Source organism: Panthera leo, chromosome A1 (genome assembly GCF_018350215.1).
Source record: "Panthera leo isolate Ple1 chromosome A1, P.leo_Ple1_pat1.1, whole genome shotgun sequence".
NCBI classification, from domain to species: Eukaryota; Metazoa; Chordata; class Mammalia; order Carnivora; family Felidae; genus Panthera; species Panthera leo.
Window position 1 is genome coordinate 90,697,348 of NC_056679.1, and position 15,770 is coordinate 90,713,117.

At 45.7% G+C, this 15,770-nt stretch overlaps 1 protein-coding gene across 3 annotated transcripts in view; it reads right to left on the minus strand.

Moving 5' to 3' along the window:
• RUFY1 (RUN and FYVE domain containing 1) overlaps nt 1–15,770 on the minus strand; it is a 59,028-nt gene that overhangs the window by 4,966 nt on the left and 38,292 nt on the right. The window contains exons 12-15 of one of the 3 annotated variants that reach the window (XM_042932674.1): nt 6,109–6,206; nt 3,915–4,034; nt 3,177–3,306; nt 586–680 (exon numbers count right to left, since the gene is read on the minus strand). In XM_042932674.1, coding sequence (XP_042788608.1) covers nt 586–680; nt 3,177–3,306; nt 3,915–4,034; nt 6,109–6,206 — 443 coding nt within the window. Of the gene's footprint in view, nt 1–585; nt 681–3,176; nt 3,307–3,914; nt 4,035–4,972; nt 5,150–6,108; nt 6,207–15,770 lie in introns of those variants that run through there. The other 2 variants (XM_042932679.1, XM_042932690.1) reach the window with 2 other exon arrangements.

The following is a 15,770-nucleotide window of genomic DNA, read 5'->3' on the forward strand; positions in this document are numbered from 1 at the left end:
GAGCCTGGAGCCTGCTTTGAATTCTGTGTCTCTCTCTGCCCCTCCCCTGCTCATGCTCTATCTCTTTCAAGAAATATTAAAAAAGAAAAACAACAATAATTGCACAGGTGAACATATTCTAGTATCGGCTGTGACCTATCAGACTGTCCAGAGCAACCTGGCAGGACTGGGACCATCGGGAAGGAGAGCTGTCCAGTTACAGGACAAACAGAAGCACCAACATCGGCACTCCTGCAGCAGCAGCCAGCAGAGCAGACAGAAAGACTGGTGGGTGCGAGTATCCAGAAAGGCTGGAGGTGACCGCACTTTGGCTAGGGCAGGCTGGAACCCTCAAACCACAGTATCCACTCTGGTCTGACTGCAGGCCCAGCAAGCAGCCCGCCCCCCACCCATCTGGTTCACCCATCTGGGGTTTCTTAACGCGTTAAACCAGCATTGCGTCCTCGAGGCCTGACCTCCACCTGGCAGGCCTCCTTCCCGGCCCTCCCTTCCACGACAACACAATTTGGTTCAGGGCCCGGTGGGCAGGCTGGTGTGACTCCAGGGGGCGGCGCAGGGGGCAGGTGAGGGGGACTGGGGTCTTACTGGCTGAGGTGCAGCCCCATTTCCTGGAGGGCCTGTTCCTGCTCCTCGCAAACCTTCTGCAACTCTGCCTTCTCGTCCTGGAGCTCCCGCAGCTCCTAAAACGAACCGACCAGATGCCTGATACGCTGACAGTCTTTTTTTTTCTTTCTTTCTTTTTTTTTTTAAAGGTTTAGCGATCACAGGGGCACCTGGGTGGCTCAGTCGGTTGGGCGTCCGACTTCGGCTCAGGTCATGATCTCGTGGTTCGTGAGTTCGGGCCCGCATCGGGCTCCATGCTGACAGCTCGGAGCCTGGAGCCTGCTTTGGAAGCTGTGACTCCCCCTCTCTCTGTCCCCTCCCTTGCTCATGCTCTCTGTCTCTCAAAAAATAAATAAACGTTAAAACAAATTAAAAAAAAAAAAGGCTTAGCGATCACAGCAACAAGAAGGGCAGAATGCTTTTCAAGCGCAAAAAGCAGTTTTGTCGTATGAACCGCACTCCAGACGGAGTTACTTCGTGGGTTACTTCTCACCAGCCTGTTTCTCCAGAATGGGCAACTGCAAGGTGAATGCTACAGGGGTGGCCCTGCGGTGGGGACAGTGACATGGAGCAGGAAACAGCTCCATTCAAACAGTCCTCCTCCCAGGGCAAACAAGGCTCTGCCCATCTGAGTTGCTATTAAAGGACTGTTTAAACACAGAGAATTACCTCCAAAAATACACAGGTGAAACTTCTATAGAACTGTAGGTCACTTGCCCAGGGAAGGCTTGTCTGGATAGTGTTTTTTGGAAAGGGCTGGTTGTGAGTGAGTGAACAAGGCTGATGAAGGCCCAGATTGGGATCTCATTCTCGTGCATGTGGGGAGAGCAGCTCACACAATGACAACCATCGTAACCTGAGAACAGGGCACCTTGACACAGGCTGGCGAGGACTAGGACAGAAGACCCAGGACAGTGCGGTTCAGGGCTTAGGCCTAAGTGGTGGGTACTTCCCTCCCAGCCGCCCCAGAGCCTGCTGTCACAGGCACACAGCACAGGGCACCCTGCTGATGTCAGATACATTTTGTTTCTTGTGTGTGTATGTAAGTGCGGGTGGGAGGTGGGGAGGGCAAGCGATTCAAATCTTACACCAAAGTATTTGGGAGTGGAATAAAGGAGGCACGATGCAGAACTTTCTGGGAGTCCTCTTCTGCCCTCCATTTCTTCTCCTCCCTTTTCCAAGCCTGAGAGGCTCATGAGGAACTTCTCCCCTCCCCAGGGGTCCTCCCCACCCCTGGCCTAGTGGGCTCCCCAGCAAGGGGCTCTAGACACTTTTCAACAGAAACCAAAGCGCCTTTGTTGGCTCATTCAGATTGTGCAGCAGGACCCATTACCACATTCAGCACAACGAGATCCGGGTCTGGGAGCTGCCCCAGCCTCAAGGACCCTCTGCCAGGGCAGGTGTGGTGCGGAAGGCATGCCAGTCCCACCAGGAGAGGCTGCAGTAGTCAGGGACACCCCCTAGCAGGCTGCAGCTGCTCCCACCAGCATTGTGGGGACCTCCCACCTTTGCGGGAGATGCCTGGCGATTTTATCATCGGGGAAGACTTGTAGACTGCCTGGGTTCCCTGGGAGATCTAGTTCTGCAACCAGACAGAGATGCCATTCTGGCACCCCAACATCTCTCTCCCTGAAGCTTTCCATAGGATCCAGGCCTCACCTTCACCAGAGGACCGAGGTGGCTCTAGGCAGAGACTGGTTCGGTTGGCTTCCCAGGGGTGGCCCAGGCCCAGAAAGTTCTGGGGAACCAGGATACCTGACCCTAGGCCAAGCCCCTCTGGGGTGGAGGTGTGGCACTTGGTGGAAGATGTTCATGCTTACTGTTTCCTCTCTTGCAAGCCCGCCACCCATTCTCACACAGTAGCTGGTGACGGTCTTAAAATGAAGTGGGCCATGTACCTCCCCCACCCCCTCCATGCCCCCAACAGCTTCTTACCGTGCTCAAGAGAAGATCCAAATCCCTTCGTGCAGCTCTGGGGGCCTGAGGTCGGTCTGCCCACCTGAGGCCTCGGCTCCAGTGCTTCCTTCTTCCGCTCGCCACACCTCAGCCTCATGGCCCTTCTTTCTGCTCCTTGACCACGACATACCCTCACACTTCCTGCTATCTGCCTGAGAGGTTCTTAGCTTGGACCTGTGCATAGCCGTCCCTTGCTGTCATTCAGATCCGCCCGTCACTCTTCCCAGACCACCCCTGCCCACGGCAGGGAATGTTCTGTTCACAGCACTCATCCCTGAGTGTCTGGTGTGTGCACCGGCCGCCCAGAGCAGCAGCTCCATGGGCACAGCTCTGGCTCTGTGGTTGCAGTTTCCAGAGACACTGGTAGCTCTTTTTCTCCCAAGGATGGCTGCCTTACCTTTCTTTTTTTTTAGTTTGTTTGTTTGTTTATTTATTTAGAGAGCGAGTGAGTGAGCAGGGGAGGGGCAGAGAAAGGGAAAGAGAGAATCCCAAGCAGGCTCCATGCTGTCAGCACACAGCATGATGTGGGGCTCCAACTCATGAACCGTGAGATCGTGACCTGAGTTGAGATCAAGAGTCCAACACTCAACCAAGCCACCCAGGCACCCCTGCCTTACCTTTTTTAATCCTTCCACTTGCTGTAGCTCTGCTCGGAGCAGAGAGGAAGTGTCTTTCTCCTGCTGTAATTCTCGTTGAAGAGCCTGTCTTTGCTCTTTTTCTGATTTCAGCTCTTTCTCTAGACTTGAACTGTTTTCCCAAAATGAACTGGAGTTAGTCTTAGTGGGAGATTTGCGTGGAAACTGCACAATCTCCAACCCAATTCACCACACAGGGAACGGGGAATTGGAATTGGCATTGTCACATGCGTATCTAAACCCATCACTGGAGCAGGGCTGCCTGCCCCTCCACAGGGGACACCGGGACCCCTCAAGGGGAAGAAGGGCAGGTGCACACTTGACTGCATGTGAGCCGAAAGAAAGCAAAAGGGCCTGGGGACACTTAGGGCTGCACCTGTGGGATCCCCTACTGAGGCAAGACCTGGGGCGTGGGGGGTTGCAACACGAGTTCTGCTTTTTCCAACCCAGAGCCAGCTCCCACTGGAGGACACTGGGGGTGGGGGCAGGAGAAAGCTACTGGACCCCCCCATCCCCTGCTGCTCACCAGCCAAGTGGCCCTGGGACGTTCCTGAACCCCCGAACCAGCTCTCTCATTTGTGAAACACAGACATCTGTCACTCATCACTGGGCTTTACATGCACGCTCAAACCCTCATCCCAGCCTTGTAGGAGATGAGGGTTAAACTTCGAAGAGGCCACGGCCCGCCCCCCTCTGCCCCCCACCGGGCCGCCCGCCTACCACTGCTCATGCAGCTGTGAGAGCTGTTGCTGCAAAGCACACGTCCGGCCGCCCAGCTCCTGCTGCAGCCGGTGGCTCCGCTCCTCAGCCCCCTGCCTGGCCCTTTCAGACTGCCGTAACCTGCACCGAAGCAAGCACATCTGCATAAGGAAAGGAGCCACCCTCGCCACCGAAGGTATCGTGTTTTCCTGTTCTCGTGGCTTGCATTGTAAATATGCACACAGTAAGATTGACTCATGTGTGTGCCCAGTTCCCAGAGTTTTTAGCACACGGATAGACCCATGGAACCACCATGGTGATCAAGAGACAGAGCAGTTCTGTCACCCCTGAAGGCTCCCTTCCCACCCCTGACCCCTGATGGGCTCTGATACCATGACTTTTTCTTTTCCAGAGTGTCCTATAAGTGGAATCATACTTTCTATAAATAACGTTTTAAGCCTGGCTTCTTTCTCTCAGCTTAGTATCGCTGAAATCAAGTTTGTGGATCAGTGGCTCATTCCTTCCTCTGCCTGAGTACTATTTCACTGTACAGGGTACCAGTTTGTTCTTACTTCACTCGATGAAAAACCTCTAACTCACTTCTAGTTTTGACAATAATGAATAGACCTGCTACAAACATTTGTGTATGGGCTTTTGTGCGGACATTAGTTTCCATTTCTCTTGGGCTGATACCCAGGAGTGGGATTGTTGGGTCAGATGGAAGAGTAAGGTTAGCTTTATTTTAAGACACTGTTTCCCAACGTGGCTGTACCATTTGGCATCCCCACCGGTCATGTAGGAGAGTTCTAGTTGCTCTGTAGCCCCGTCAATACTCGGTATTGTCATTAAAAAGATATTTAGCTGTTCTAACAGGTGTGTAGTAGCATCTCACTGTGATTTTAACATGTACTTCCCTGGGGGTGCCTGGGTGGCTCAGTCGGTTGAGTGTCTGCCTTGGCTCAGGTCCTCATCTTGTGGTTTGTGAGTTCGAACCCACATAGGGCTCACTGCTGTTAGCACAAAAGCCCACCTCTGTCCCCCTCTCTCTGCCCCTCCCCTGCTTGCACTCTTTCAAAAATGAATATTTACAACAAAACATAACAAAACATGTACCTCCTTGATGGCTACTGACACTGAACATCTTTTTGTGTGCTTATTTGCCATCCCTATGTCCTCTTTGGCGAAGTGTCCATTCAAGTCTTTTGTCCATTTTTCAACTGGGTTGTCTGTTGAGTTTTGAGAGTTCTTTATATATTCTGGAGACAGAATATATAACTTTGTCAGTTAAGTGATTTGCAAGTTTTCTGCCAATCTCTAGCTGGTCTTTTTATTCTCTCAACCATGTCTTTCATAGCACAAAGGTTTTACCTTTTGATAAAGTCCAACTTATCAAGTTTTTCCTCCCATGGACACCATGCTTTTCAAAAGTATTACATTTTTTTAAGTTTTTATTTATTTATTTTGACAGAGAGAGAGAGCAAGAGAGAGCAGGCTGAGAGAGAGAATCCCAAGCAGGCTCTGCAGTGCCAGTGCAGGGCCTGGCATGGGACTTGAACTCATGAACCGTGAAATTATGACCTGAGCCGAAATCAAGAGTTGGACACTCAACTGACTGAGCCACCCAGGGGCCCTGGATCCCATGCTTTTATGTCATGTCTAAGATCTCTTTGCCTAATCCAAGATCACAAAGATTTCTCCTAGGTTTTCTTCCAGAGGTTGTAAGTTTTAAGTTTTCCATTTAGACTTATGATCCATTTCCAGCTAATTTTTGTAGAAGACAGGAAGTATACACCAAGGTCCATTTTTTTTGCTTATGCATGTCCGATTGTCCCAGTATCACTTATTGAAAAGATTTTCCTTTCTCCCTTGAACTGCCTTTGCACCTCTGTAAGAAAATCAGTTGCCATATTCATTGGGGTCTGCTTTCAGGCTCTATTCTGACCCATTATAGACTGATGGTTAAGTGTGTCGGTGACAAGGAGCTCACTGTATGGGTCTGACTCCTGAGAAGACAATGTGATACAGTCACCCAGAGATTGATTAAGGGAATACACACTTAGGCAAGGATGGGAATCCAGCCCCCTTGCTCAGCAAGACTACAATTCCAAAGGACTTTCATCCCAAGTTGTCTGAACTTTTGAGAGAGACTCTAAGTTCCCGGGCCTAGGGAATGTCCAGCACCTTCTAGGGAGTATCTGCCACAGGGAGTGATTACCTTTCTTCCATCTGTTTCATGCTGGACATAACCTGGTTGGTTTTTTCTTCAAAAGATGTGATGGCTTCATTCTTCTGCTGTAAACAGCTCTCTGCATTCTGCAAAGGCAAGGAAGAGGGGTCACACTCTGCCTCTCTCTCACTGCTGTGCCCGCTCAGGGTTAAAAGAGGGTTTGATGATTCAATCTGTGCTTTCACAACATTTCTAGGAGCATTTCACTAATTGCTGGTCTTTCCCATAGCACTGGAAGACAAACTGGACTAAGGCTCCCAGCTTTATCCACACAAAGAAAGGCCAAAAAGGAAGTAATAAGCTTTTTGTTTTCCTCTATGAAAGGTCCATGCTCCTTTTTAAAAAAAGAACTTCAGAGTGAGATCTGACAGTGTTGCAGAGCTGTTCCTACATGCCAAGCACACCTACGAGTTCATCGAGCCCTTGTAGGTTCTCGTGGCCGGCTGGTCAGCCCCAGTTCCCTAAGCACAGAGGGAGGCTGGCACAGACGTGCGATACAGCAGATTTACACCCACAACTGTGTGACTTCTGAATCCAGGCATGTACCGGGGGCCCAGGCAGGGGGGGCGGGCAAAAAGCACTGTGTCCCTGTGTGTCCATAACAGACACTTTTAAAATAAAAGGATACGGAAAGGCTGATGACAGAAGGAAGTCCTAATAAGTTCCTAATATAATATACAGACTGTATTCTTGGACCTTAATATAATGCAGTTAGACATTAACAACAAAAGAATGGCTAAAAATGCCTCATATCTTAGAAACTAAACTACATAGCATATTACCAAAAAGCTGTTGAGCTAAAAATGTAAACCAGAGGACTAATTAAGAAATACTGAGAGGTAGGGGCGCCTGGGTGGCTCAGTTGGTTAATTCTCCAACTCTTGATTTTGGCTCAGGTCATTATCTCATAGTTCGTAAGTTTGAGCCCTGCATCAGGCTCTGGGTTGACAGCCTGGAGCCTGCTGAGGATTCTCTTTCTCCCTCTCTCTCTGCCCCTCCCCTACTTGTGCTTTCTCTTTCAAAAATAAATAAACTTAAAAAAAAAAAAAAGAAATATTTAGAGGTAAAAGCCAGTGAAAACACTATGCAATATTGTATGGTATTGAAGATGCACTGAGTGGAAGACGTATCCTAATTTTACACACCACTAAGCAAGAAAAAACAGCTACTTAGAACATGTGCCATTGACTGTAAGATGCATGTAGGTTTCAGAGAGGCTGAGCTGTGAATAAATGTGCTTCTTAGGTGATATACTTTTGTCAAAATTTGAGGGCCACAGGTAAAGCAGTAGTTGTGTGGGTCATTTTTAACTTCAAATAACATCTTTTTTATTTATTTTTATTTTTTAAAGCAAACTACCCCCAGCATGGGGCTTGAACTCACAACCTTGAGATCAAAAGTCACATGCTCTACTGACTAAGCCAGCCAGCTGCCCCCAAATAAATTTTTTTATGAAATAAAAAAAAAAAAGATAAAACAGATGAGCTAAGCATGCATTTCAGAAGATGAAAATAAATTACAGAGCAAACGCAAAGAAATCAGAAAGAATATAATAAAGGGGTACCTGGGTGACTCAGTCAGTTAAGCATCTGACTCTTGATTTTGGCTCAGGGCATGATCTCATGGTTGTGAGATTGAGCCCCCCAGCGCAGAGCCTGCTTGGGATTCTGTGTCTCTCTGCCCCCTCCCCTGCTCAGGCCCGTTCTTTCTTTCTTTCTTCTTCTTTTTTTAAATGTTTATGTTTGAGAGAGACAGAGCATGAGTGGGGGAGGAGCAGAGAAAGAGAGAGACACAGAATCTGAAGCAGGCTCCAGGCTCTGAACTGTCAGTACAGAGCCTGATGCGGGGCTCGAACTCACAGATCATGATGTGGGCCAAAGTTGTACGCTTAACCGACTGAGCCACCCAGGTGCCCCTGTTTCAAAATAAACTTATAATAAACTTATAATAATGTATAATAAGCTTAACAAACTTATAAAAAAAAGAAAACCTTAAAAAAAAGAATATAATAAAAGGAAAGGTGGAAATCAATGAAACATGGAACAACAGACAATAAAGAATATTAGAAAAAAGGTGGTTCTTTGAAAAGATTATTGCCAATGATCACCAGCAACCACCAGCAGCTAGGGGACAGGGATGCTTACAGTCCTTCTCACAGCCCTTAGAAGAAAGCAACTGTGCTAATACCCAGCCTCAGGCTTCTGGCTTCCTGACAGTGTGGAGTCTGGTTGGGATTCTCTCTCTCCCTCTCTCTGCCCCTCTCCCGCTCCCACTCACTTGCACACGCTTCTCTCTCTCTCAAAATGAATAAATAAACTTAAAAAAAAATGTTATATATGAACCTTATGGTAACCACCAATCAAAAGCCTATAATAGACACACAAAAAAACAAAGAGAAAGGAATATAAGCACAACACTATAGGAAGCCATCAACTGCAAGTGAAGAGAGCAAGAGAAGGAATAGAGAATAACTACAGAAACAACCAAAAACAACAAAATGGCAGTAAGTACACACCTGTCAGTGATTATTTATTTATGAGAGAACATATGCATATTTACTTATTTATTTTTGAGGAGAGAGCGAGCCCAAGAAAGGGGCAGAGGTGGGGAGAGAGACACTCTTAAGCAGGCTCCACTGTGAGCCTTGATCCCATGACCCTAAGATCATGACCTGAGCTGAAATCAAGAGTCGGATGCTCAATGGACAGAACCATCCAGGCGCTCCAAGTAATGACTTTAAATTTAAATGGTCTATCTGTTCCAATCAGAAGACATAGGTAGGGTGAGATGAATGGATAAAAAACCAAGACCTGTCTATATGCTGCCTATAAGAGACTCACTTCAGATCTAAAAACATATACAGACCGAAAGTGAAGTGATAGAAAAACATATCGCACACAAATGGAAGCCAAAAAAAAAAAAAAAAAAAGCTGGGGTAGCAGTACCCATGTGAGACTAAAATAGAATTACATGATGATAAAGAGATCTAACAAGCTGAATCCAGCTTGAGGATATATGTCCAGCAAAAGAATATAAAAATCATAAATATCTATGCACCCAACATGGAAGCACCTAAATACATAAAGCAGCTAACAACAAACATTAAAAAAGAAACTGACAATAATACAATAGTAGGGGACTACTTACATCAATGGATAGATCATCCAGGCAGAAAATCAGTAAGGAAACAGTGGTTTTGAATGACACATTAGAGCTGATGGACTTAACAGATATATACAGAACATTCTATTCCAAGCTAGCAAAATACACATTCTTTTCAAGTGCACATGGGACATTCTCCAGGATTGATCATGATAGGCCACACAAGGAGTCTCAATAAATTTAAGAAGACTGAAATCATATTAAGCTGCTTTTCTGACCACAATAGTATGAAACTTAAAATCAATTATAGAAGAAAAACTGGAAAAAGCACAAACATACAAAAAATACACCAAAAAAACCTGGGGAGGCTAAACAACATGCTACCAAACAACAAATTGGTCAACAAAGAAATCAAAGGAGACATTAAAAAAAAAAAAAAGCACCTGGAGACAAATGAAAATGGAAACACAGTGGTCCAAAATCTTTGGGAGGCAATAGAAGCAGTCCTAAGAAGGAAGTTTATAGTGATACAGGCCTACCTCAAGAAACAAGAAAAATCTCAAAGAAACAATCTAACTTCACACATAAAGCAACTAAAAAAAGAAGAGCAAAACCCAAAGTTAGTACAAGGAAGGAAATAATAAAAATAAGAATGGCTATAAGTGAAATAGAGACTAAAAAACAATAGCAAAGACCAGATGAAACCAAGAGCTGGTTCTTTGAAAAGATAAAATTGATAAACTTTCAGCCAGACTCATCAAGAAAAAGAGGGCTCAAATAAATAAATTCAGGGGCATCTGGGTGGCTCAGTCAGTTAACCGTCCGACTTCGGCTCAGGTCATGATCTTGCAGTTCATGAGTTTGAGCCCACATGGGGCTCTGCATTGACAGAAAGACCCCAGTTGGAATTCTCCCCTTTTCTCTCTCTGCCCTTCCCCTGCTTGCACTCTCTCTCTCAAAATACATAAACTTTATAAATAAATAAATACATACATACATACATACAGAAATGAAAGAGAAAAAGTAACAGCTGACACCACAGGACTGTAAGATACAACTATGAAAAATTATATGCCAACACATTGGACAACCTAAAATAAATGGATAAATTCCTAGAAACTTAACGATCTTCCAAGACTGAATTAGGAAGAAATAAAAATCTGAACAGACCAAGGCACCTGGGTGTCTCAGTTAATTAAGTATCTGACTTTAAAAAAAAAATTTTTTTTTTTTAATTAACATTTATTTATTTTTTGAGAGTCAGAGAGAGACAGAGCATGAGCAGGGGAGGTACAGAGAGAGGGAGACACAGAATCAGAAGCAGGCTCCAGGCTCTGAACTGTCAGCACACAGCCTGATGCAGGGCTCAAACCCATGAATCGTGAGATCATGACCTGAGCCGAAGTCGGTTGCTTAACTGACTGAGCCACCCAGGCGCCCCGACTTTTTTTTTTTTTAATTTATTTTTGAGAGAGAGAGAGAGAGAGAGAGAGAGAGCGAGCTGGGGAGAGGCAGAGACAGAGAGGGAGACACAGAATCTGAAGCAGGCTCCAGGCTCTGAGCTGTCAGCACAGAGCCCGATGTGGGGCTTGAACTCATGAACTGTGATTTCATGACCTGAGCCAAAGTCAGATGTTCAACGATTGAGTCACCCAGGCACCCCAGGCGCCCCTCAAGTATCCGACTCTTGATTTCAGCTCATGTTCTCATGGTTTGTGAGTTTGAGTCCCACGTTAGGCTCTGAGCTGACAGTGCAGAACCTGCTAGGAATTCTCTCTTTCCCTGTTTCTCTGCCCCACCCCACCTCTCAAAATAAATAAACTTAAAAAAAAAAATCTAGGGGTGCCTGGATGGCCCAACTGGTTGAGTGTCTGACTTCGACTCAGGTCATGATCTCACACTCATGGGTTTGAGCCCAGCGATGGGCTCTGCGCTGACAGCTCAGAGCCTAGAGCCTGCTTCAGATTCTGTGTCTCCCTCTCACTCTGCCCCTGCCCCACTCGCACTCTTTTTCTCTCAAAATAAATAAACATAATAATAAAAAAAAAATCTGAACAGACCAAGTTCTAGTAATGAAATTGAATTTGTAATAAAAAAAACTCCCAACAAACACAAGTCTAGGACTGGATGGCTTCACAGGTGAATTCTACCAAACATTTACTTAAAAAAGAATTAAGGGGCACCTGGGTGGCTCAGTAAGTTAAGCGTCTGACTTCAGCTCAGGTCATGATCTCACAGTTTGTGAATTCAAGCCCCACATAGAACTCTCTGCTGTTGGCATGGAGCCCACTTGGGATCTTCTGTCCCTGTCTCTTTATGCCCCTCCCCCTTTCATTCTTACTCTTTCTCTCTCAAAATAAATAAACTTTAAAAAACATTTAAAGAGGGGCGCCTGGGTAGCTCAGTCGGTTAAGCGTCCGACTTCAGCTCAGGTCATGATCTCGCGGTCCGTGAGTTTGAGCCCCGCATTGGGCTCTGTGGTGACAGCTCAGAGCCTGGAGCCTGTTTTGGATTCTGTGTCTCCCTCTCTCTCTGACCCTCCCCCGTTCATGCTCTGTCTCTCCCTGTCTCAAAAATAAATAAACGTTAAAATAAAATAAAATAAAATAAAATAAAATAAAATAAAATAAAATAAAATAAAACAAAAAATAAAAACATTTAAAGAAGAGTTAATACTCCATCTTCTCAAACTGTTCCAAAAAACAGAAGAGCAAAGAAAACTTCCAAATTCATTCTGTGAGGTCAGCAGTACTTTGATATCAAAACCAGAACACAGGTCCTACCAAGAAAGAAAACTACAGGCTAACATCCCTGATAAACACAGATGCAAAAATTCTCAGCAAAATACTGGCAAACTGAATCCAACAATACGTTAAAAGGATCATTCACACGATCAAGTAGGATTTATTCTAGGATACATAGCTGGTTCAGTATCTGCAGATAAATCAACGTGATACATCACAACAAAATGAAGGATAAAAACCATATGGTCATCTTAATAGATGCAGAAAAAGCATCTCATAAAATACAACATCCGTTCAGCAAAGTACGTTTAGAGGGAACACACTTCAACATAATAAAGGCCATATAATGAGAAACCCACAGCTAACATCAGATGCAATGATGAAACACTGAAAGCTTTTCCCCTAAGGTCAGGAACAAGACAGGATGTCCACTCTCACCACTTTTACTTAACATAGGACTCCAAGTCCTAGCCAAGGCAATCAGACAACTGAAAGAAATAAAAGGCAACCAAGTTGGGAGGGCGCCTGGGTGGCTCAGTCGGTTGAGTGTCTGACTTCGGTTCAGGTTATGATCTTGCAATTTGTGAGTTTGAGCCCCTTGTCAGGCTCTGTGCTGACAGCTTGGAGCCTGGAGCCTGCTAGGGATTCTGTCTCCCTCTCTCTCTGCCCTTCCCCACTCATGCCCTGTCTCTCTCTCTCTCAAAAATAAATAAACATTAAAAAAAAAAAGGCGGGGCGCCTGGGTGGCTCAGTAGGTTAAGTGGCCCACTTTGGCTCAAGTCATGATCTCAAGGTCCATGAGTTCGAGCCCCGCATTGGGCTCTGTGCTGACAGCTCAGAGCCTGGAGCCTGCTTCGGATTCTGTGTCTCCCTTTCTCTCTGCCCCTCCCCTGCTCGCGCGCTGTCTCTCAAAACTGAGTAAACATTTAAAAAAAAAAAAGGCATCCAAGTTGGTAAGAAAGAAGTAAAACTGTCACTATTTGCAACTACATGATATTACATAAAGAAAACCCAAAAGACTAAAAACTTAGAACAGATAAATGAATTCAGTAAAGTTACAGATACAAAGTTAATATACATTTCTGTTCCATTTCTATATACTAATAAAGTAGCCGAAAGAAAAATTAAGAGAACAATCCCATTTATGGGGCAACTGGGTGCCTCAGTTGGTTAAGCATCCGACTTCGACTCAGGTCACAATCTCCCAGCTCGTGGGTTCAAGCCCCGCATCGGGCTCTGTGCTGACAGCTTAGAGCCTGGAGCCTACTTCGAATTCTGTGTCTCCCTCTCTCTGCCCCTCCCCTGCTCGCTCTCTGCCTTTCAAAAAAAAAAAAAAAAAAGTAAAGAAAAAAACTTAAAAAAAACAATCCCATTTATAATTACAGAAAAAATAACAAAATACCTAGTAATAAACTTCACCAAGGAGGTGAAAAGCCGATACTCTGAAGACTGTAAAGCATGGATGAAAGAAACTGAAGATGGCACAGATAGACCATGCTCACAGATTGAAAGAATTAATGTTGTTAAAATATCCATACTACCCAAAGCAATCTATCGATTCAATGCAGTTCCTATCAATATACCAACAGTATTTTTTTTCCTTTACTTCTTTTTTTTTAATTTTTTAAAATTTACATCCAAGTTAGCATATAGTGCAACAATGATATCAGGAGTAGATTTCTTAGTGCCCCTTACCCATTTAGCCCATCCCAACCCCCCCCCCCCGCCCACAACCCTTTCAGTAACCCTGTTTGTTCTCCATATTTATGAGTCTCTATGTTTTGTCCCCCTCCCTGCTTTTATATTATTTTTGTTTCCCTTCCCACCAATAGTATTTTTCATAGAACTAGAACAAACAATCCTAAAATTTGTATGGAACCACAAAGGACCCCAAATAACCGAAGTGATCTTGACAAAGAACAAAACTGGAAGTACAGAATCCTAGATTTTAAGCTATACGACAAAGCTGTAGTAATCAAAACAGTATGGGCTTTCCTGCACATCTCTGTCTGCAGTTTCAGACGACCGGCCGCTGAAGGAGGGGAGTGGGAAAAGACTGATAGAGCACAGAAATGAGGCAGGCAGAAGAACTGTGTTCAATAAATGAAACCATAGGGGTGCAGGGTTAGCTCAGTCAGTTGAGCATCTGGCTCTTGATTTTGGCTAAGGTCAGTATCTCATGGTCGTTGAGTTCAAGCCCCACGCTGGGCTCCCCACTGAATGTGCAGCCTGCTTAGGACTCTCTCTCCCCTTCTCTGTCTGCCCGCCCCTGATCACATGCATGCGCACCTGTACTCTCTCTTTCAAAATAAAAAAATATAAGAAAATAAGAAATAAAAATAAATGAAACAATAAACTGTGGTCATCAATACACAGATTGAAGGGAAATAACCAGACCAGACATGGTGACTGAGGGAACTGTACTGTCACAAAAACTCGTGTCACCACGAGTCAGGCCTGAAGAGTATCTGTGACTGTTTGACCCTTCATACAATCTCCAGGCCAGCAAACTGAGACCAGTGGGAATGTGGCTTTTAAGCCGTGCAGCCACCAAGAAGGCCACATTCCCCAAGAGCCCACTTCAAATGGGCTATAGAGATGGCGGACTTGTCAGGGACCATGGAGGTTGGCTGACAAGTTCTGTTGACGACTGAGGAAGGGTAGGTGGACATGCTAACAAATGGAGCCCCCAGCACCCTGGGCAGCCTTCCCAGCTCCTGCCCAGAGGTGCAAATGATGGCCACGGCAGGTCAGGGTCTGCCCTGTGGGTCTCTTGTTTCCTTTTGCAATCCTGTTTTGGCTCTACTATTTTATGCTGGGCGGGATGGGTTAATGTGAGAAAGACAGCTGATCTTCTGGTTCAAACACAGGCCTCGAGGGCTCCATGGAGAGTGCTGCTTGTCACCCAGGGGCTGCGGACCAGGAGGATTCTGGGACTGGACAGGACTTCTGGAAGCTCAGTGGGGCAGATGGTGGTAGTGACAGCTATATCTAGTGACCCTAGTGACTCCTATTCTCCCCTTCATCTGGCTCGCAGCTGGGACACGCCAGCCCCAGGCTCCCCTCACAGCCACATCTGGCCCTTGGCTGTGTAAGTGAATGGAATGATGTGTGCAACTTTTCTCTCACTGTTTGGGAGGAGATCCTGGTTCTGGACTTTTGCTTTTCTCTCCCTTCCACTCCCTTCCAGTGGCCTGGACAGCTGGAGCTGCCATTAGCCTGGGTCCCCAAGCGACTGCGGGGGGCAAAACTGCTGGTCTGAAATGATCTCCTCGAAACCATTATGCAACAGAAATACAAACTGCCATAGTTTGAAGCCGCTTTAGGTTAGGGCCTGCTAAATTATGAAGTATGGTTTCCTCTGACGAGCATGAATATTAAGGTTACAGACTGACCCAGACCAGAAGAAAACACAAATTAAAATAAAGAATGTGTCAGGAGAGCGCAACGATTTTCCTCTTTTTCTCCCTGTGCTTTAATTTCCACTGCAGCTATTATTATAATGTTGGTTATGTAATAGTTTTTAAAAAGGCTGGGGGTGCCTGGGTGGCTCTGTAGGTTGAGCATCCAACTCTTGATTTAGGCTCAGGTCATGATCCCACGGTTCATGAGTTTGAGCCCCTCGTCGGGCTTTGTACTGACAGCTCGGAGCCTGGAGCCTGTCAGATTCTGGGTCTCCCTCTCTCTCCGCCCCTTGCCCACTTGTGTGCTCACTCTCTCTCAAAAATAAACATTAGGAAAAAAAAGATTCTCTCTCTCCCTCTGCCGATTGCATACGCTCTCTCTAAAAAATTTAAATAAAAT